Source organism: Acanthisitta chloris, unplaced genomic scaffold (assembly GCF_000695815.1).
Source record: "Acanthisitta chloris isolate BGI_N310 unplaced genomic scaffold, ASM69581v1 scaffold9873, whole genome shotgun sequence".
In the NCBI taxonomy this organism is placed as follows: Eukaryota; Metazoa; Chordata; class Aves; order Passeriformes; family Acanthisittidae; genus Acanthisitta; species Acanthisitta chloris.
Window position 1 is genome coordinate 33,405 of NW_008665488.1, and position 22,210 is coordinate 55,614.

The 22,210-nt window shown below is 39.2% G+C and overlaps 1 protein-coding gene across 1 annotated transcript in view; it reads right to left on the reverse strand.

Annotated features, from left to right (window-relative positions):
- The window catches only part of ADAMTSL1 (ADAMTS-like 1), a 175,773-nt gene that overhangs the window by 19,039 nt on the left and 134,524 nt on the right, over positions 1-22,210 (reverse strand). Inside the window, exons 15-22 of the mRNA XM_009071781.1 lie at positions 21,065-21,351; positions 13,976-14,105; positions 12,730-12,922; positions 11,938-12,117; positions 10,989-11,142; positions 5,653-6,733; positions 3,472-3,599; positions 2,994-3,122 (exon numbers count right to left, since the gene is read on the reverse strand). Of these exons, the coding sequence (XP_009070029.1) occupies positions 2,994-3,122; positions 3,472-3,599; positions 5,653-6,733; positions 10,989-11,142; positions 11,938-12,117; positions 12,730-12,922; positions 13,976-14,105; positions 21,065-21,351 (2,282 nt within the window). The remainder of the gene's footprint in view (positions 1-2,993; positions 3,123-3,471; positions 3,600-5,652; positions 6,734-10,988; positions 11,143-11,937; positions 12,118-12,729; positions 12,923-13,975; positions 14,106-21,064; positions 21,352-22,210) is intronic.

Below are 22,210 nucleotides of genomic sequence, written 5' to 3' on the forward strand. Positions count from 1 at the left end.
TATCTCCTAGTGTTTGCTCGTGTGGGAGCTATAAAAGTGAGTTTATTGTAATTAGTGGAAAAACAGTTTTGCTACAAATTAAAAAGAGAAAAGAAAGTGATACCATTAGCTTCAGCAGTTTAGCTAACTTTTAATCTGTTCTTTGATGTTCTTCTGTTTATTAGGATACACTGCTCTTCAGCATTTCAAAGGAGCTTTTTTTCAGTCTGAGTGTGATTTTTGGAGTGTGCAAGAAAGACTTTCAAAAGGACAAAAGAATCCAATCAGTAACAATGAAAAAGAAGAAAAAACCCTGCTGCCAGCAGGCCAGCACTATATGGAATATTAAACTTCACATCCTTTCCCTTAAAACCATCAAAAACACCCTACTGAATCCAGAACTCCTTAAGTGGAACACACTTTGTTATCTCCTGGCATTGAATAATTAAAGGGTTTATTGCACAGGCAGTGGAGGAAGTGGGGAAGTTTATCTTCCCTTGCTACATCACCTCCTCTGCCTTTCACAACTGTCTTTGTTGGATTGTTGGACAGGCTGCTCCTGCTTCCAGCTGAAGTTCTGCTCCATGGCCTGATATTCTCTCCTAAACAAACCATTAATTTACCGTTTTGCATGTGTGCAGAGTTTTCATATGTGTTTCAGAAAGAAAACTCCTGACTAGACCTTACACTGCTGGACACAAAATGTAGAACTCAATATGTAGATTTATTCATAGAGGAAACTATGGATTGAAGAACTCTAAAAAAGTACCTTAGGTTATTCATCCTACAGAAAAAAAACAACCTTAGAAGTCATTGCAGCCAAGAAATTTAAAAGTAATTTAAGAATTCTGCTTCTGGCACAGCACTAATACTCTTCATGCACACACACAGACACCTTATTCATTAGATGATTCTTTTTGTGGAGAACTATTTTGTGGCCTAGCAAGAGTCCAAAAGATCAGATGTATCTGTGTGACACCACTGAGAAATCTGCATGAATAATGTCTGTGTAGAAGGATCCTTAATGGGCAAGTAGCAGAACATGGAGCACAGAAAGACTTATAATGTTTCACTGAGGACAGGCAGAGAAGTTGTCATCCACTGAGAAAACATTCCTCTCTGGGCATTCAGGAGAAAGGGCAATGAGGAAGAGGAGCTCCAGATCTAGCCTAGGTCTCTCCTGACACTGAAATTATAATTACTTTTACAGGTCATTCTAACAGATCCTCAGCTGACAGACAGTCATGTTTGATCATTGTCCAACAGTGCTTTTACTCCAGATATTACTTGCAAGGATTTGCAATGGGCTATTACTCCAAGAATGCAAGAGATCATTCCTGTAAATCAACATGTCAGATGATGATAAAGGGACTCCTGCAGACTCACACTGCCTGTTTGTAGAAACAGGAACAGTTTGTAGGAACTTTTGGAGTGCATAGAAATATTAGCAATCTTTCTGATGCAGATTCTTGTTTGTCTGATCATTCACATGATCTTTTATAAACATTCACAACAAAGTTCTGATCCTCACACAGTGCAAAAGGACATTTTTAAGTCCCACTGATCAGACAAAGGTATTAGGATAAGGTGCTATTAAGTTCAATCTTCTGAAGTCAGTGGTTTATTGCTTTTCATTAAGGAAAGGAGAACAGGAAAACTCTGCTTACATCATTGCAAAAGTTTTTCTGCTTCTAGACTTAGTGACATTTTAAGACATGCAAGCTCTATTTTATTCACAAAGAGTAATACTTACTTCCTTGGCAATGACAGGAAATAAAGCAATTAGATAAATCATTTTCTAAGTCAACACTGGTGTCTCAGCATAATTCAAGTTTGGCTCACCAATATACACAATGCTAAGGCATTTGGAAATCTGCAGTCCCATGTGAAAATATTAATTTATATTTTAAATTGCTAACTGCTTACCCATCCTAACAATATTAATATTAACAGTGTGACATTAACTCTCTGCTGAATTTGAGATGTAGGTCAGTTATACACGCAGTTGCCAAACTATAGTTGGAAAACATTACTTCATCAAAGAATTAGCCTTGGTACAACAGTGAATAGCAGAGCCACATGTCCTAATACATATCAGCCTGGCGCCACTATTGTATGCAGAGCTATTTGCATATATATATTTCTATCACTACCCTGGTTCAGAATCAACACCCTTCTGATATCACTTCCCAGCAGCACAAATGTGAGCAGCACACTGCCTGCTCTGAGGCCTCTCTTTGTGCTCAGTTGCAACGTTTGTGATTATTAGCACTTTCACACATCATCTTCACAAAAGGCTGAGCTCAGCTTATTTAATATTTGACCCAATATTGCTGCTGTGAGTTAAATCTTCCACTTCGAACTTCACAGACAGCAAGGATGAGCTTAAAAAGAAAATAGCTACCTTTGCAACAAAGGACTAGAAAATAAAATGAAGTCGTGAACTGCTTAATGCATGTAACTTCTGATTAGCATTAAAACTCCTCTACAGATGTTGAGCTAGAAAATATCTGTATGCTCTCATAGCTCGGCACTTTTCTTTGTTTCCTTGCTGCAGCTGCAGACTGATGGCTCTAAAAGGTAAGTTTACTTCACTGTCAGGTTTTAAGTTCTATTAAGCTACGGCTGGAGATTTCATTTTCAGTTTTAACAATAGTCTAGACATATGTGCATCTCAAACAGGGATAAGGAAAGTTCTCTGATGAGCAAGTCAGCTGGTCATGCTTGCTATTGCAGCAAGATAGCCCTGCAGTCTGGTAGGCTCTAAGCTCTGTAGTGGAGCCCTAGATCACTTCCTGGAAAGAAAAGCACTTTTAAAGGAAACTCTGAACACATAAGTGTGTGTATAAATTGAAGTGACAGGCAGAAAAGAAATAGGGCTGGTGTGGGTGACATGCCTAATAAAAAAGGACCATGATCAATGATTTTCTGCCTTCAGTGGTAATTTATTTCAAGGTATAAGTTAAACTTGTGATTCCAACATTACAGGGAATGTCAGTGCACTTCTTGCTTACCTTTCACTGGACATTCAATCATAATATTTGCTCCAATTCTTGCCACGATTGTACTTCCAACAACTGCCGAGAAACTGCTGCCTTCCAGATTTGTCACATTCAACACAGAGGACAAGATGACAGGCATCTCTTTGAAATTAAAGGGATAATAAGTTTTAAAAGCTTTATTTGACTTTTAAACATAGATCCTGTATTTAAATTCATCATATTTGGAACAGTATTCAGTTTGCAAAGCAGCAGCCAGAAAATACAGGTGGTATAGATACAGACACATGGAGTTCACACCTGCTGTGGTTTTAGAGCAACAAGACCATCTTATTCATGCCTATTAAATCAGTCAGAGTTACATGAGTTGCCAGTAAAAGAAACTATTTCACATTGTTGTGGGGATGGGTGCTTATATACATATTTATAGATACACACATACATGTGTGTACATATCTATAAAACCCTGATTCTCTGGATGCTGCAGTCTTACCTGCTCTCAATAGCAATGATGTTTCCATATCAAAACCAAAGTCATTACCAGCCAGGCATCCATATGTACCAAGTTCCTTTTGAGTAGGATTCTGAATCTGGACTTTTCCAACCGTGTCCAGGATCACCCTGCAGAATATTCAAGGAAAGGCAAGGGTTACTACTCTGGGACAAACCCAGCGGAATCTTCTTGCAAGAAGGTACAGCTAGAAGAGCAAAACTCCTGTTTAGTTTACCGTGCCAGGGCAGTGCATGGAGTAACAGATCTGCCTCCTCTTTGGTGAGAGAAGGAGAGTGCTAAGGGAAACATACAAGGAAGATTCTTCAGATCTCCTTCTTCTACAGAGCTGTGAACTAGTTGCAGCCCTTTGGAGGAGAGTGTGTTTGCTACTACAAACCAGAATCCCATAGGAACAACAGCATGAATATATATCAGAATACCACAATTAAAACTATTAGGCTTGGCAAGAAATCCATCTCTCCAGAGCAAGCTTGGTTTTCAGCACGATTGGGGAATTCACAAGTGTACGGTCTAATATGACTACCAAATTACTGTGGGGTTGGGTTTGTTGGTTTTTTAAAATATCATCGTCATTGAAGCTAAAATCTTCCACCAAAACCTGTGTGTTGAATACCTTGTTTGTCCTCTGAGGGGCAAGATATTAGAGAGAGCATCACAGGGGAAGAGGCAGAAAAGAGCAACTTTTTACCCTTGTTACTGTTCTCAGTGCTAAGTAACATGACTCGCCATCATTGTGTCCTGAAAACCTGTAAAACTCTGGTGTTTTCCACACCAAATACACTTACAAAAAGAGATTCACAAAAAATATTAAAAATACTTGTGTCTGAACAAAACAAGCCACATCGTGCATGGCTCAAGTACATCCTCCTCTACAAACCTGACAGCTAAACAGTCACTTACCTCCTGACACTCTTCCAGATGCAACACTATTAATGTCACTGGCTTTTGAGTCCACACACATATATGTGAATTTGTGCATAAGATACCTTACTGGGAAAAAATTAGGCAATGAAACTACTTTGCTAATATAGGCCTTAAGTGCAAGAACATCAGTCTGGGCTAAAATTAGGAAGCAAACATACTCATGAATAAATAAAACACCATCATGTCCAAAAAAATGAAAGTATCGCTTGCAACAAATTAATGGAAAATTACGCGTATTTCACAAAATAAACATAACTGGTGGGAGCTACATGGTTCCAAAAACATTTGCACTTTTCAAAATGGCTTAGTTTTGGTGTCTTTGCTTTAATTGATTGCCCTGCAGAAGTTTATTTTTCTTGGCAGTGCATTTAATCAGTTAAGTATGTTGAGAAATATCCAAAAGCGCCTTTATCATTTCGGAATCGTTTTTTTTTTCACTACTCAAGAGCTAGCTATAATTCCAAGGGGCTCACACACAAAGTTAATGTTAATATTATCAGGTGAGCTTCTAATTTATCAGCAATGAAGTAGAAGTATTTGCTCAGTCTTGAGCAAATATCTGACAATAACACACTCTTGCTGTACTTGTTCTTCAGGTATAGCTCTCAAATGTGATGGCAATACAGGTGCTTTATTATTTTGCACTTCACTGTCCTCAACAGAAATGTTCTAAAGTACTGGAAAAAAATCCATAAAAGCTCATTTTTTTTCTTTTTCAATTGAAGTTATGCAGCTCCAGTTATACCTAAATATTTACCGTGTTGAAGGATGTTGAGAGTACCAGTGATATTTTCCCTTCTTAAAATGTGTAAGAGCTAAGACTTCTTTTCATCTATGCCATGACAGATGTTTTTAATGTGTTCCCACTGTATTTGGTATCTGAAGGAATCCAATAGGCTTCCTAATTCAAGTATAAATCTGCTCTTTTTCTGACCCAGCTGAAACGATTCAGGCAGATCACAAAATACAGTCAGGACATCCAAAAAACTTCACCTTGTTAAAAAAGTCAGTCCTCCCACATAGTATCATGGAAATGGACAAACACTTGGATGTCAGAAAAGCCAAACAATGTGACAGACACTTGAAAGAATAAAAATAAATTACTCAACTAAAAAGATAGAAGGCTTATCTCATTTTTACAACAGTATGTTCTAATATTGCACAGCAGGGTGGATTTTTACACTCAATAGTGACATAGTAAGTCATTCAAAAGTAAAAGAGAAGCTATTTACTTACTTCTCAGAGGCTTTTAATGTTTCGCCATCTTTTGTCCAAGTATATTTCACTTCACTAATACCAGCTGTTTCGCACAGTAGATTGACAGCCTGAGTATTCTTGGTCAGAAAAACTGTATTTCCAATCCGTACAGTTATTGTTTTGTTGAAGGAAACTCGAGGAATTTCCTTTTGCCTCATAATAACTGGAACCTTCTGGTCAAACATTAACTTATCAACGGTTTTTGTGCTGAAACGTTCAGATTCGTTTGGTGATTTGCCTGTGAGTTTTGAGGCAAGTTTCTCATCCTGGGCCCCCTTCCATTTTTCAGTAGTTGGTTGTGGAGGCCTAGATAATTCGGCAATCAGCTGGTAAATGACCTGAGATGCCAAGTCATCACTGACTTCTCCAGTTTCAATGAGCTGACTCATGTTCCTTATGAGTTCCTCAAACTGCACGGTGTCCATGCTGTAGGCTCCTTGGAGAACTGCTGCCTCCAGGCGTTTGTTCTTGAACTCACGAGAGCTGAAGTCTTCTGCTGAATTACTCCCAAAGCTTTCAAGATTTCGCAGGAATGGCTGATCACTTACTTGCCTGTCACCCAGGTAGAGCTCATTCTTCTTACTCCACATTTGCCACATTTTGCTCATTTTATGCCATTTGGCCCCAAAGCTGTTGGCCTCATTGTGATCTGTGTTGCTGGTCTCACTGGCATGTTTTCTAAGGGTTGGTGGTTCTATCAGTCTGTTGTCAGTACCAATGAGTTTGAGCACAAATGTTTCATGCACTGGGCCTGCAATACACCTGTACACACCGATGTCTGTAGCTTCGAGACAGTGGATTTTCAGTGAGCCTGACTTAGTGATGCCAAGCCTTTTGGAGTTTTGTAAGTGTTGTCCATCCTTCTCCCAACGGATGAGGGATTTCTGGAACCTTCGTACAGGGCACTTAATTACAACAGATGTTTTTGGAAGCAAGTAGGCTCGGCTTCCTATGGTGAAATTAATGCGCTTCTCTCGCCTCGTTTGAATATAGACTCGGTGAATGCTGACAATCTGAGGTCCATGGGCAGAAAACTTTCCTGGAAGCTTGGGTTTAATCTCTGCAAGAAACCAAAGTGTTGAAAAGTATCTAATCACTGGCAGTCATGCTTACAAAATCTGCTTTTCACAGAATGCTTGACAGAGCCTTTCCTGACTTTGTTCAAGTTAGACTGCAACACACAGAGCTTTTATCTGAGTCACAAAAATGCAAAAATATGAACAACATGAAACCATAACATTCCCCTGCTCCAGCCAAGAATTCTATTGTTTCTTGCCCAAATCTCCTAACAATAAAAGGATACAGGCAACATATACCTATATGAAGGACATAGGTGGTGCACACATATATAAAGGTGCATATACATGCAATATATAATATAATATTCTCTATATATGATCCTATTATGGTGATATTTCCTACATATTTCCTATTGCTGCCTCAGAAGGACTAGGCACAATGAGAATGAAAAAACTGAATCAAAAAAATGTGAACACATTAACACTTTCCCCACATTTGAGCACTGTTGAGTGCAGAATGACCTAAATAAAACAAAACCTATCCAAGAAGTAAGGCTCCCCTGGACTGCTATTTAAATTGCTGGCTGGCCCTGCTGGTTGCCTGACTGAGTCAAGCCAAACTGATAGCAAGGCAGGAGGTGAAAGGCACAGTCAGTGAAGACACAGTACATGCAACAGGCAAAGCCACCCTGTACTCATTGGCTGAGGGTAATTTCTTTGGGTTGAAAGATGAGTTACTCACAGTGCTGTGCCAAGAAAGTAGGGAGGAAAGGGAGGAAAGAGAGAAATAAGGCAAAATTTTGAGAGGCTGAATATAGTAATCAGATGAATTGACAAAATCAGGCAATAGCAGCATAAGGCTTCGTGCAGGCTGGGTATGGAGACAGTGGGTGTTATGATGCTCCTCCAGTGCTGTACCCCAAGCTCCTGGATGCTGGAAGGTTTCTAGGGAGCTGCCCCAATGAATACCACCACAGGCAGCTTTCCCAGCAGTGGCTGGGTAGGCACACTGGAGACTGCAATGTTTTGGATACCACTGTGCTGACTCACTGCTGGCAACCCCCGTGCCCTGCTTTGATCAGCAGAACTAATCTGAGAGCTCTGGGTAGGTGAGGAACAAAGCACTGCAGGAGGAGGTGTGGAGTAAGGGCATGGAGCCTTGAGTTCTTCCATGCAAGGTGAAATTGGCCAGAAGAGAAGAGTCAGGAAACACTGATGTTGGTGCTAGTAAAACAACCCAATTGTGTTTGGTGCCCCAGACTGTTGGCATGTGACAGAGAGACAACTCAGAGCCTGCAGAACAAGCAGATTAGCCAGGAAATGGACACACAGATCAAAACACTTCTCAGCAAGCCTGAGTCTGAAATCAGTACTACTATTCCACTTGGTAGGTGCTTAAATAAAAAGACAACTACACTGATGGCACACAAATGATATTGGGAAAGCTGCATGCTTATTATATACATGTGCTTCAAATATGCTGTGAAGAAATAGGTGAAAAGCTAAATGCTTCAAGCATGCAATAAGTGTGTACACATCAGGAACTACACCCTAGAGTGCATTCTTATGCTTATAAAACAAAATGGTTATTTTCAATGTTTTGGGTAATGAGTTCAGACCTGTGGGGATATCATGGTTTCATAATTGCACTGCTTTTAAATGGGGATTCGTTATCCAGATACATGGTTCCCTCAGCCATTTCACGTGGTACAACAAATAAATTGTTTTAGGCCCTCAGTTTACTAAAATTATTAAAGTAGCCTCCTGTTTTTAATAAGTTATTGGGCCCCAAATATTTATTTTCAGGGAAGCATTCCAGTATTAAATCTTCCATTTCCAAAATCCAGCTTACAGACACAGTAAGTGTAACTTTAAACACTCAAATTAAAATACTTCAGGCTGTGGTCTGTTTACACTAGTTATTCCAACATGGAATTAAACCCAGTGCATACTTATAAATATGTTAACAAGTCTCATCCATTTCATTTTTGACAAAAAGACAGACCACTAACTCTCATTAGCAGCTCAACACTAAAGGGTGTGTGTACTTTTACTGGTGGCTGGTGAACAAGGCTTGGAGTGAAACAAAGTTCAGGGCATGGCAGGCCATATAAATATATAAGGTCATATGAATGTATGAGGCCACATATGTATGTGTTCTCTGGAACTTTAGGGTCATCCAATCTTGCAGCTGCTGAGGTAACAGACTGGGAGAGCAAAGGTATATCTTGCTTAAGGAATATATCTTATTATCACTTGATACAAATCCATCTGTGTCTGTGACCTCTAATGGCTCTCAACAGCTTCACCTGGGTCTCAGGTCCTGGTGACCTCAGGGCTAGACGGGTGTTATTTCCTATTTCTCAGAGCCCAGAGTCTGGAATGTTTCTGCTTAATAAGCACTATTCAGTCAGAAAACACCTACAATTACTAGCCTCAGGGTAAAAGTTTAAGTCTACAATGACTGAGCACTGTCATGAGACAGTAGAACAGAAGGCACTCGTGAGCCCAGAAGCATCATCTCAAGGGGGCACATTCTGAAACTGCTCTGAAAGTCAAGAATCCCCAACAGCACACACAGCACACTGCTCTTCACCCAGTCTGTGTCACTCCTTGTGGAGCTCACTGCCTGCCCATCCTACAGCCATGCTGAGTTCCTGCCTTCTACTCACTCCCTCCTCAAGGCACCTTGAACCCATATCTGCAGGAGGAGCAGATGCCTCCTGCCTGTTCCTGTAAATCCAAACCCTGCTGCTCCTGCCCTGGCTCCTTCTGCAAGAACCAAACCAGAACTATGGGTACAGACATGCCTGACACCTTCCCTTGCCCTCCTGCTGCACAGGAGGAGAATTGCCAGGCAGACCTGAGCTGCAAGGGCAAGGGCTAACTTGCTCCAAAGGGTTGTGGAGATGGACAGTGGAGAGGACAGTGATGCTCTTTATGACTTTGATCTGCACCCATTTGTCCAAAGGCATTCCCTTTGCAGTCCACTGTCCTGATCTCTTGGCACTGTGCTGGAAGTTGACATTGTAACTTTAATATCAGTCTGAGCTAAGCAATTTGCAACCCAGCTACACTGCCATTCAACTATCCACAATTAATTAAATTCAGATAGATACGCAGCTCAAAATATTTTATTAAACTTTATGCCAAGGACATTCCTGGAAGTCCACAGGGCTTTATTTAAGTGGAGTTTTGAACCTCAGGATTTTGGCATGTTAATCTGAAACGCAGGCCAGGAAAAGAAGTTTCATATTATGTATGAATCAGTAATTATTCTATTTCTTATTTTGTTTCATGAATAATTTTTAAAGCAAATGTATAAAGTAGCTATTTCTTGACAGCACCCATGAGGTGGGTCAAAACATGTCTATCTCTGAGCTTTGATCAAAGCCAGGCCATTTGTGAAGGCTTTTGGTTTTCCCTCAGCTCAAAACTAAAAGCTCTCCTTCCCTTTCTTTTCAGCACCCTGATCCTCAAACCTGCAAACTAATACTCCTTCATAAGGAAGGGAAGTACAGGTTCAGACATAAGGAACCTGCATTTAGAACTCCTATTCTGAATTAGTGGATGTAATTGAACATACTGTGTATCAGTGAGGTATTCCCATCACTGTTACACACGTGTAGTTAGTGCAACTTCCATCACTATCATAACCTAACTGTGCTCAAATTATGCAATTCCTATGGACAATCTTTCTGAAAAGATTCTGATATAGAGGGTAACAAAATATTGGATGTTTTGAGAACTGCCTGTATTGTCATCAGTTCATCAGCTTGTGAGACTGGGATTCTAATTTCTACAAGGAAAGATAGAAATTATACCTAAAATTATCACTGGCACAGAGTTTCAGGTTTTGAATTCCACCATGCTAAGCAAAATGTCCAGTGTAATACAAACGTACAGTGAAAAGACAAGGCAGAACTGGATTCTTATCTTTTCTAATGTCCTTTGTAATTTATAGTCAGTTTATGGATTTTTGCTCCCCAGCTGGGGCAGTGTAAAGGATAAAGTAAAAATCAGATCAAATCTTGGTAAGTATGAGGGTGAGAGGTATATACCTCAACATGTATTCAAAATCTACTTCTTGAGATCATAACCTTTGTGTCTGAATGGCAGGAGAAAAAAAACAACCATCCTGTTATTACTGGTCTAGCAATTATGACACTCAGTTTGTTCCAGATTAGTAATGCTGTGAAAGTATAGTGAGATGAGCGAATTAAAGTGTGTACAGATTTCTCTTTACAAATAGATCATTCCAAATCAACAAGAAACTAGATAAAATAACCCACTTACTGTTGCAGGCATTCATCTGACAAGACCTTACAAGCAGTGAAGGAGAAAGACCACTACACATTGATCCATTTAATGTGACGTATTGGCCCTTTGCTGTTAGGTTTTGGCAGGCAAGTTTCCTTCTCTGGATTCCAACACCGCAGCTTACTGAGCACTGTGAAAGGAAGGATGCAGTCAAGCTAAACTTGGTGTCCCGCACCACATATCCTAATTTTAAACTAGCTTGTTCTGTTGTGGGTTTTTAAAATTATTTTTGTAAAATTTTTTTAGTTCTGAGAGACAGTGCACACACTCTACTTCATATGAAACCTTCTGTTATCTAGTTATTAAAATCCCTCCACTTTTGCATATAAGAATATAAGAGAGAATTTTTCTGGCAAACAGGAATTAAAATAACACAGCAGTACTTCTATATGTCCAACCATGTGTAGAACAGAGCAATGAGATCTTGTATGTGAGAGAAACAATTCAGCAGGTTCTAAACAGTCTTTGTCAAGTCTCTCAGCCCTCTCTCCTAGTTTGTATTGTGTGAAGCTTTAAGTGCAGCTTCTAAATTTAATTTTTTAAATCTTTTTGGGCAGAGAGCAGTAGTGAGCTTGCATTAAATGGGAAAGAAGGAGCACGTATTCCAGAATAATGCAAGGATTTGCTTTTTGGAAGCTATACCACGAAATGATTGGTAGCTAAACATGTCTGGTAGAATGCATGTGACACATGACAGCCTGTCCTTCAGCAACTGAAACACTGCTCAGGAAGGGGGTGTGATCAGTGTGGCTGCAGGCAGGGATAAACAACCACTGTATGCAGAGTTTAGTCCAGGTACATGTCTTGTGAAAGCTTCAGCTGCCTTGTCAATTATTGCTCTAAACAGCTTATTCACCCAAACAGAAATCTTTAGGCTCACGTTGCAATTAAGGGTTTTGGTTCACCATTGTTGAGGTTTGCTCACCTTGGACCATTCTCCAAAGACCAGCTGAGGAGGACAATCAACTTTAGCACATGGCTTACTAGATGGCAATTTAGGTTCCTGGCAGGTGTCATCAGAGTGTTTCAGGAAACTTCCATCTGTCAACAGCTGCTTACAGTACACTTTGCGGGTCTGAATGCCTCCACCACAAGTACGGGAGCACTAAGGAGAAAACACAGCACATACACCTGCATGGACATCTGTGCTCACCATCACATGCTATTGTACACAAAGTTCCACCCTTTACCCCTTGAAAAATGACATCTGCTTTCAATTAAAAATCAAACAGTACAGAAAGTTCTTCTGTTAAAATACTGAATATATTAGAGATGTTGAGAACTTGAGTTCAAAAGTTAAACATATTATCTGAAGTAGTAGTAGAAGAAGATGAAATCTGAAAGAACATGCACCTTACACATAGATCTGCCTATGTTCCTCACCAGTGAATACATCTGGTGGGAGCTTAGGAAACAGTCCTTGAGACAAAAGAAAGCAAATGATGAAGAGCAGGTTATTGTGTCTGCAGAGCACAGAGAGAGGCGATGTCTGGAGTAACTGGTGTGCAGACTTCTGAAATCTTAGAAAGGACTTACACCACATCCTGTGATTACCCATTGGCACAGTAATCAAAAGCATTGTTTCTGACCCTGGGTTAGTTTGTTCTAATGACATCAGTCAAAACACTTGCCTACAGAAGTTTGGGAACTACGTTCTGTGCTAGACCCTCCCTGCCTGGAGGAACTAATTTAAACTACTTCTGTAACCCAGTCATACCTGTTGCCATTCCTCAGCGTGCCAAACAGGGGGACAATCGATCTGGTTACAGGCTTGTAAAGAATGAGGCTTTTGGTCCTTGCACTCTTCAGCAGCAACAGCAGATCCTCCAGGCTGCTGGCAGGACACATCTCTCGTCTGTATCCCAACCCCACAGGTAGCTGAGCAGCGTCTCCAGGGGCCACTTTGCCACCTGTTCCAACAACACAGTCAAAAGTTCACCTTTTAGCAACCCACCTCAGACTCGGAAGGAGCAATCATACCCAAACAGAGCCTAGCAAAAAACACAACTGCAGGTATAGGTATTGATCAATGGCTGAAACACTCCTTTGGTTTGGCTGTAATGCAAAATTATAAACTAGATTTATAAATTTGCAGGTAACAAGCAACTGCACAAGTTACTTACAGTAAAGTAATAAAGAGCAAATTTCAGACAAATTTAACCCCAGCATTTACCTTCAGAGTGCTCCTCTTAAAAAGCAGCCTGTTGGCAACCTGCTAGTGCTTACATTTATAAATGTAAATATGTAAATAGCTCTTTCTTATATTTACAAAACTTCCTTTAAATGTGTATATGTTTTCTATAAAACATCCTGTTCCTGTTAACTTCTTCCCTACATTTAGTAAGAGCAGGTTTCTGCAAACACATAGAAACAATATGCAAAGGATCAGGGATGTCAGAGATCAAAAGGGTGTAAATAAGGCAGCACATGTCAAAATTCCACATGTGGCTCTTTCAAATGACCAAATGAGCTAGAGGTTTTCTTGGATTTGGACTGGGTTTCTTCTTTACCCAGAATCTCCAAATGGACATAAGAAGTCATAAGAACTATGTGGGGCTACTAAAGAAGCATGAAATTAAAGTACCTTTAATCCATAATTTCTTTTTTTTTTCATTCAGTAAGGTTGGAAAGTAAATATTCTCTGGTTTTTGGTGAAAATTTTCCTTGTACCACTAGAAGAGTTAAGGCTCTTTTTCCAACTCTGGCAAATATTCAACATGGAAGAGATTTATTTCAGAAAATGTCCCCTATTTTATTAGTGAGATGTGAAGAGTGGAAAAGGAGTGAACAAGACCAAAAAAACACCCCAACCCCAAAACCTTGTTAAAAACAAAAGTAGTGAAATTTCATCCCAAAGCATGACCACAGTCCTGCAATGTGAACCCTTTCTGAGAAAGCCAATGTTTATTTAAATCATGTTAACCCTTTCTTTGCCATGCCATGATTTCATTATTGCACTATACCTTGGGGGGCAAAGCTTCACGTTGCAAGTCCGAGTCATCGGTGGTGGTCTCTTGGAATTGTCACACAGGGTTTCATTGACACCTTGTTTTGTCTCTACATGCAGACACATTGCAATGGCTTCCTGTGTTCCTGAATGGCAAAGGAATACACTCATGAAACCCTGAAGATGGGAGAGATTTCTGTAAAGCATGGTCTTGTATAAAGCTCAGTAGAAAAGCTCTGAACAGTGAATTAGATAGCAGCTTAAAAGTAACATCTGAAGTGAAAAAGAACACAGAGATGGTTTACATATTTAATGCTCAAAAGATACTTGTGAATTTTATCTAGAACTTTACTTCTGTGATATTTAAAAGGCTTGATTTGATATTCTATTTCTCTGAAAACCAAAGAAGCTATTGGAGGTTACAGCTGCTGGTTCTGTAGTGGTCCTAAGTCAGCTACTTTCATTGCCAAAATCAGGGTAAAAGTGATTCCCTCTCACTTACCTTGCCTTTAAGGAGCTAAAGATCTGCAAAAAATATAATAACAAATGGAGAAAACTTGCAGAACTATAGTTAGGAGAAAGGTTCTATGTTTAGTCAGCCATTCTCACAGGGGCCAAGAGGTGCAATAGTTTTGCTGAAGGCAGCAAATCTGACCCAGCCTAGAGCTTTCCTCATTCGTGACCGTTCTTGGCACCTTCTGATCTGCAGCTCTTGCTACCTGGATCTTATTACTGAAGCATGAAAGATTACTAAGACTCAAATTTCTATGAGTCAAAATGAAACGTAATATAAGTTTCCTTTAGAACAAGTCAGCTTAATGAATACACATTTTGTGAACTACTTCTATTTTAAACCGATGCAATTATCCAATTTTATATATCGTATTTTTTAGTATGAAAGCCTTGCTCAATTTCAAAGCTCACTTGCATGCACATGAAATGGTTGTGATGTGCTTGGGGGATTCTGTGAATCTGGGATGTTCTATATAAGCAATGCTATTGATCATAATGCTATAGAACAAAAAAGGCACAGAAATAATAAATTATCTATTGTGTTGTTTCTGGGTAAAAATGACTCTCGAAGAGTTACAGTTTGATAGAATTTAAATCCATTTCCTTCTTATCTTTCACTTACCTTCAGTCATTTTACAAGGATATGAACTTGTTTAAGCAGCAGGTTATGTTTCTTTTCTTATAACCAACTCCTAAGGTTTCAAAGAGACCTGCATTTTTAACTGGAAATCTTCACTAACCACTTCATGGTATCACCTATGACAGTACCTCCAAACATTACCACTATTGCTACACAACTATACCTGCTTCTGTGTCAAATGTGTACAATGACTGGTTTCTTGGCACTGGGGACCATCAGCAATTCTGATTTCAGTGGGCTCCACTTTACACTGAAAATTGCACCCCATAGCAATGCCCCACATTTCTCTCCTGTACATGAGCACTGTCATTCTTTTCATAAACTAAAGCTGCTCCTTCCGTCTGTAAACAATTCTGACCTAGTTCAGCATATCAGCCAGCCCAGGCCACAATCCTTCTCTGCAACACTTGAGACAGTCCAACTACTTGAGACACTTCAGCAGGGGTAAACCAGCAGCAATTTTCAGAATAACATAGATTCCAATTTCTTTCAGGCACTCTGCTACACCTCGAGACCCCCTCTGGGACTCATTTTCAGTTCAGAAAGATCTTGTTATATAAATGTTTTGACTACATCTACAAAGTGATGAATTTTTACAGAACAAAAGACCTGACCTTAAATATGATTGACAACCTATTCAGTTCTCTTGTATTAAAGTGTTGATAATTACATTAATGTAGAACACACACATTGTGGAAAAACTACTTTACTAGAGAGGCCGAGCATAAATATTTTACAACAAATACCATGACTATAACACAGACATGAAAATGCTCAAAGATGACAAACCAAGACTTTTTTTTTCTAGAACTCTACTCTATTGCAGATTGACAACTAGGAGAATCAAACATTTTCTGTCTCATGTATCCTCATGTGTTTGTATAACAGGAGCACATTCCCTTTTCCCTTAGATAGGAAATGCACATCTAACTGTCTACAGGAAAGAAGTAAGGAAACAGAAAGGCATTACCAGCCAGTCAAGCCCATGTCAAGCATCCATATAATCTCTGGTATAGGTCAAAATCTACCCTATGTTACCAGCCTTCAGCTCTGCTGACCTCACTGTGTTCCTGTGGGAAAACCACATCTGGAGGTGATGCAGCTCTCTGGAACAGGTTGCAATAGGTAGTATCCTCTTAGTATCTCACAAAGAAGATAAGGTAATGAAAAAGGATTCTTTTCAGACCATCTAAATTGACAATAATCCCATAGGAACTTTTTATCTTGGTGTTACATAAGCTAAATTGCCCATCCAAATGGATGAAAAGCATGTCATACCAGGTGATGGGGTTTTAACTGCAAATTGCTGCCAGGAGTTCATTAAGCCATTCCTGCCTTGCAGCACAGCCTATGTAGTTTTAATGGCATTACTGAGACAAAAACATCAATATGTGGTCTGTGTTTCATTTGAGTGAAGTACAGAGCACAAACTGCAGTAGCAATTCTTCCCCACAAGGGCCTTACTGAAAGAAAACTTGCACCCTGTTTTGATTCTGTAATTACAAAATAGATACTGAAGATTTGTTCAAAACATACCATGCACTCCCTTCATGTCCCTTGGTTCTCAGTTCAAGAACTCAGTTCAATAAATAGCTACACTTAATTGATATTATATTTGCTTGAACTTATCTGCCAAAATGTCTTCACAATTAATCAGATTTCTCACCCCAAAACTATAATTTTCCATTAGTTGGGAACTTCACTCGCTGATAAATATTGTACTCTATGTCAATTGGAAAATGGAAAAATCTATTATTCAAACAAGCAAAGTCTTACATGTATGACTTTCTTGGCTTATAATATAAACATAGTAGATAATTTAACTAAAACATTATGCATGCAGCAGGGAGCATTAAGTATTTTTACAGTAACCTGATGCACTATTGTAGTAATTACCCTACTATTCAGTGAAATAGAATATTTTCTATTTTAACCCAGAATTCAAACCACATACATTTACATTCTTTTACAATCTTTTCTGTGTGGTGAAATACACAGTGCATGAAGCTGTGTTAAAAGATCAAAATGCTTGAATTAAGCCCAGAATTTTTGTTTCTGCCTTTCTTGGAATATGAAGAAAACAGGGATGGAAGGTTGCTGTGCAAATGGTAAGAGGGTAGACCTATTCTCCATGTCTGGAAGAGGATGGAGAGTCATTTCTTTGTATCAGATAGTCTCAGTTTTGTGGCTGCTTAAAAATATGTACTATCTGCTGAAAATAATTCAGAAGAAATGCTGGGTCCTACTTATCCCTGAGCCACTCTGTAAGGCTATTTTATATTGCTGTGAAGAGTAAATAGCATCTGCAGTTAATGAAATTAGTGATACAAGTAACCAGTTATCAAATCAACTATAACATAAGTTGAGAGCAAATCTCTCAGCTTTATATGTGAGTCTCAAAACGGTCATTGTTTCTCTTAGAGCCCTTAAATTTGGCTAAAGTCCATTAATTTTCTAAGAATCTCAGGTTCCTCATAAATAAAACAGTAAACTTTTAGTCCTTATGGTCCAGACAAAATCCTGAAAACACAACTTGACTGCACCCTAAAGTTACCAAAGCCACAGTCTATAGAGGAAATAACAGGAAGGGCATGTGTTATTTATTGTTTAATCTCATTCATTTTAGGCCAATGTAATGACTTCAGGGGGCCCAAACAATAATTTTTGAAGCATATGGAATATAAATAATAATCATAATTACTTTTAACAACAAAAATCTGCCTCTTGCAATTAAAGGTATATTTAAACAAGAACCCAGAAAATGTTAAGCAATGTTTTAAAACGGAAAACATACCTTCAAAATATTTTTGAGTAGTTAAATGATTGACAACACTAAAGAAATACTACAGATTACAACAAAATAATTTCATGTCAGGCATAGTCTTTCTTATGATAACAACTGTTAGTTATCTACTGTAGACATTATGAGAATTAAATTTATGTTGGGGGCTTTTGCATTAGGGCCAAAGCTCTTCAGATTTAAAAGAAAACAAAAAGTAACAATCCCCCAAAAACATCCTGGGAAAATGAATGCAAAAACTCGGATCCCTGAGCAGACAGTTAGCTAATTTTCAGTTTGGGGTTTTTAAGGCACTGAAGAAAAAAACATATATTTAGCTTTCAGGATGGCTACAGAGCTTCCTATGGATATTAGAAGTGACATCTGCCCCATGACGAACAGGTCTTGACAACTTTTATTTGCACTCATGGAAAGACTGAGGAAAGAAGCATTAATTATGGTACCAGGCACAACACAATACAGGTGTTCTCAAAACTGCAAGTTGTATGGCACTCAATATGCACATGAGTTTGGTGCAGAAAGCACACGAGTGACCCAAGACTCGTATTACTAATGCTCTAGAACTGGAAAGATGATGCTTGATAATGCCTTGCAGATTGCTCACTGTAACTCTATTACTTGAAAACCCTTAATGTTTCCATCTGCATTTTTTTTCATCTGCTTTGCAGAGGGACCAGAGGAGATTTTGAATTACAAGTCTAGTCTGTATGAGGATTAAAAAAAAGGTGCAAGTGACAAGCTCTGAAGCAGAGATTCGGACCTTACTCAAACAGTGGCTATAAAGTTTCTAGTCTACTTAGACCCTGCAGACTTTTCCCTTCTTCAGAGAGAGTCAGGCACTAAGAAATGGGGGTAGGTGAGTTCTGAGGACACAGAAATCCACAGGAATTTATTTTAATAGCCACTGCTAGATACATACATACTAGAGAAAAAGTACCTAATATAATTTACATCACACTGGGATATTCCAAACTCAGGCAACATTTATTTCTTGCAACGAAAGAGTTCATCTAATTGAAATGAGATTTGAACATAAAACTTAGCAGAAATGGATCAGCTCCTTTGAACTACACAATGGAAAAATAGTAGACAGTGAGATCATTAGTTAGTATATTGCAATAAGTTGGAAACAGAAGAGATGTCTGGTTTCCTTAAAACTATTTATCGGCAGGTAATTTTTGGTCTGTTTGAAAGCCTTTGCCAAGGCAGCCAGAAGACCAGAACTGATAGAAGGAAAAAATCTCTGGTACCTAAGTAGCATAGCAGTATAGGGTCTACTGAAGCTGTTCATTGATAAAATACCCTGACAACTTCCCACATTTCCCAGGAGCATCACAGAAGGAAAATGTCTAGACACAGCACCAGTGATACCACAGAAGTCTTAAGAATTCAAACAGATATTGTCTTTCAGACTTCTACAAGTGGGTCACTTCTATTGCATATGAAATAAATGGTTAGATTGCTATGAACACCTATAAGAAAATTCTGGGTCAGGCAACCTCACAAACTCCTGAAAGGGTCGGAAGTCAACAACTGAATTCACACTTAGCTCCCCCAGGAACAAAATTAAGCTGAACATGAGATTCTGCTCATCAGTCACTTTGAAGTTCCTTCAAATGAAACTGCTGTGTTCAGAACAGGCTCCTTAGAGTACTGTCACGTTTTGATGTGGATGTTTTTGCATGGACAAACTCACACGTGAAGATGAAGGCAATGCAAACATGCACATGTGCAATAGCATGCAAAGACTAGAGATTATTATAGCCTAGATAGCTGCTGATGTCCTCAAAATTAAAAAAACTTTGGAGTTTTAGACCACCTCTGAAGAAGACATTACCTAAAAAGCAGTAAAGTGGTGGATTTAAGATGGCAATGAAACGATTGTATGTTGCAAAAATCAGTTGAGATATGAGAGAACTACAAGTTTAGAAGCAGTGAAAGCCTTATTTCTGCTTTACACTACAATGTCCTTATCTCTAAATACATTTCTCGCATTAAAATAAAGAAACAGAGACAGTCACAACAGCTGTCACTACCATCTCATGTTTATATATACATACTCAGACTACAGTCTCTCCTCCCATGCCAGTCATAATGTTCACTGCAGATAGTGGAGGGACTGGGATGTTTCACCTTTTGTGATCACATGTGCTGTTATTCCTATGGATCAATCCCCTCAGTAAAAAGAAGTAGTAAATGATAAAGGAGGCACTATCAGTCACTTACCATCCTGCTGATCCCATTCTGGGGCTTCCCTCCCAGCTCCTGTCTTCCAGGTTTGAACTGGTGAATATCACAAAGGAGGCTGCTGTCTGTGAGCTCTAGCTGGGTCTCTGCTTCCAATTGTTTCTGTTCTCCCCTTTCCTACATTTTTTATTTCTTCTATGGGTACAACTGTCTTCACTTCCCACTGATGTCAGCAGTCCTGTCACATATAGGTGTGTTCACAATTCCACTGCCTCCACTTAACACTTCATAACTCACTTGTGTTCAGTCCCAAAGTACAGTATGCAGTAGCAACACCAGCAACCTTGTCTAGTAGCATGTACTTAGGACGACAGGGAGATTCGATTACATCCGAAAAGGAATGTGCCTAACTACTTGCAGACAGATGTATGGCACAGAGTTCCTATGGAGTGATACAGTGCACCAAGAACTAAACAAACTCCTGTTTGATCTTCATGCTGGTCAGGCTGAAAGCAAGTCTCCCTAATTACAACTTTGTATTCCTACTGTACCGCAGAAAATGGCAGCATTTTACAAGATAAGGAATAGACATAGGAATTTTAGCTCTGAAACCATACACTTTCAGCTCTTAGCAAAAGAGAGGTCATCTAAACATTCCCACCACTGATGCATCAAACATGCTGGTACCATTGGCTGCCTATCAGCTGAAACTCCTGCAGCAGCAAGACAAAAGCAAGTTTCTGCATCAACTTCTTGCACCTTGCTTAACCAAATAAAGTCAGTGCTTAATGAAGGAAACAAAGTAGTTTGAAATAGTCTATGGGTAACCTAGAAATATGTTAAAGCTTGTAGCTGCATATTTTCCTACAGATCAACTGATCTACTTTGGGTTAACACTAGCAGAATACCCAACAATGTCAAACAATGCCAAATGATTACAACTCAGGATAAATAAATAAAGGTACCTCCAAGACATGTGGCTGAACAAGGAGTAAACCCAATGTATTCCCAGTCGTAAATCACACTGCCATCTTCAGCATGTGCAAATTCTGGTGTGGAGGGAACAGGGTCACTGTCACAGGACACCTGGTGACAGACTCGTTCTGTCGGTGGCTTCACATCTTCACATTCCTCCTCAGGCAGTTCAACCTCAGTCTGGGTAAACGCGAGAAGAATTCGGCACTTCACCTCTCGCACCTGTATGCCACTGCCACACGTGGCACTGCACGGAGACCAGGGCTCAGGAATAAATCTGCAAATAATCACCACACAGTACAAACACTGTCATTCTATTTCATGTCATCATGTCTGTGTGTGCACAGTTAAAACGCAGCTAACAAACAGAAATGTATGTTTATGCACAGAGCAAACAATACATACTACTATTTGATGCTCAAATAGGAGGCAGAGTCAAGTGTCTTAAGTCTTTCACTTGCCTCCCATCCCAGGCCATTTACCAAAATTCACAAGAAAAGATGTAGGAAAACAGGAGAAAGAATTATGAGGAACAGGGAAAGATGCATCCTTTTTTGAGGAAAAAGGACATCACCTAAATCTTTTCTCAATCTCCTTCAGTGGAAAAAAAAAGGAGAAACTCCATGAGATATATCTACACACTGTGAAATAGCTCCCCAGGTACACAGACTTGAGCATGTACCAGAAGTATATTTGCAGTCTGCTTAAATCTGAGAGGCACTTTCCTTATGCCATACTAATAATCAGCAGCTAGAGAGAAGAAAAACACTTTCAAATCTTGTTATCTCCAGTGCACACCACCACAGGCTGCTCTTCAGATTCAATCTTGTAAGCAGCCTCTCATCTTCAAAAAAGGTCTAACCAGCTTTGTCTCTAATCCATCCTTGTTATTAGAAAGCATTTATGATCCTGATGAACTAGAGTAAAATCTTATTTTACAGACCATGAATTTGTCATTATATTCTCTAACTTTGAGGGTCACATTAATATCTGATAGAAATTTTCAAAATGGCATTAGAGCCAAGGGGTTGAATTCAATTAATAAAGTCATCCTGGGAGGCTCTAAGGTATACTTTATAAGAAATCAAATACAGAGTTTCATAGGAGTTTGGGGTTTTATTCAAAAGGCTGTAGTT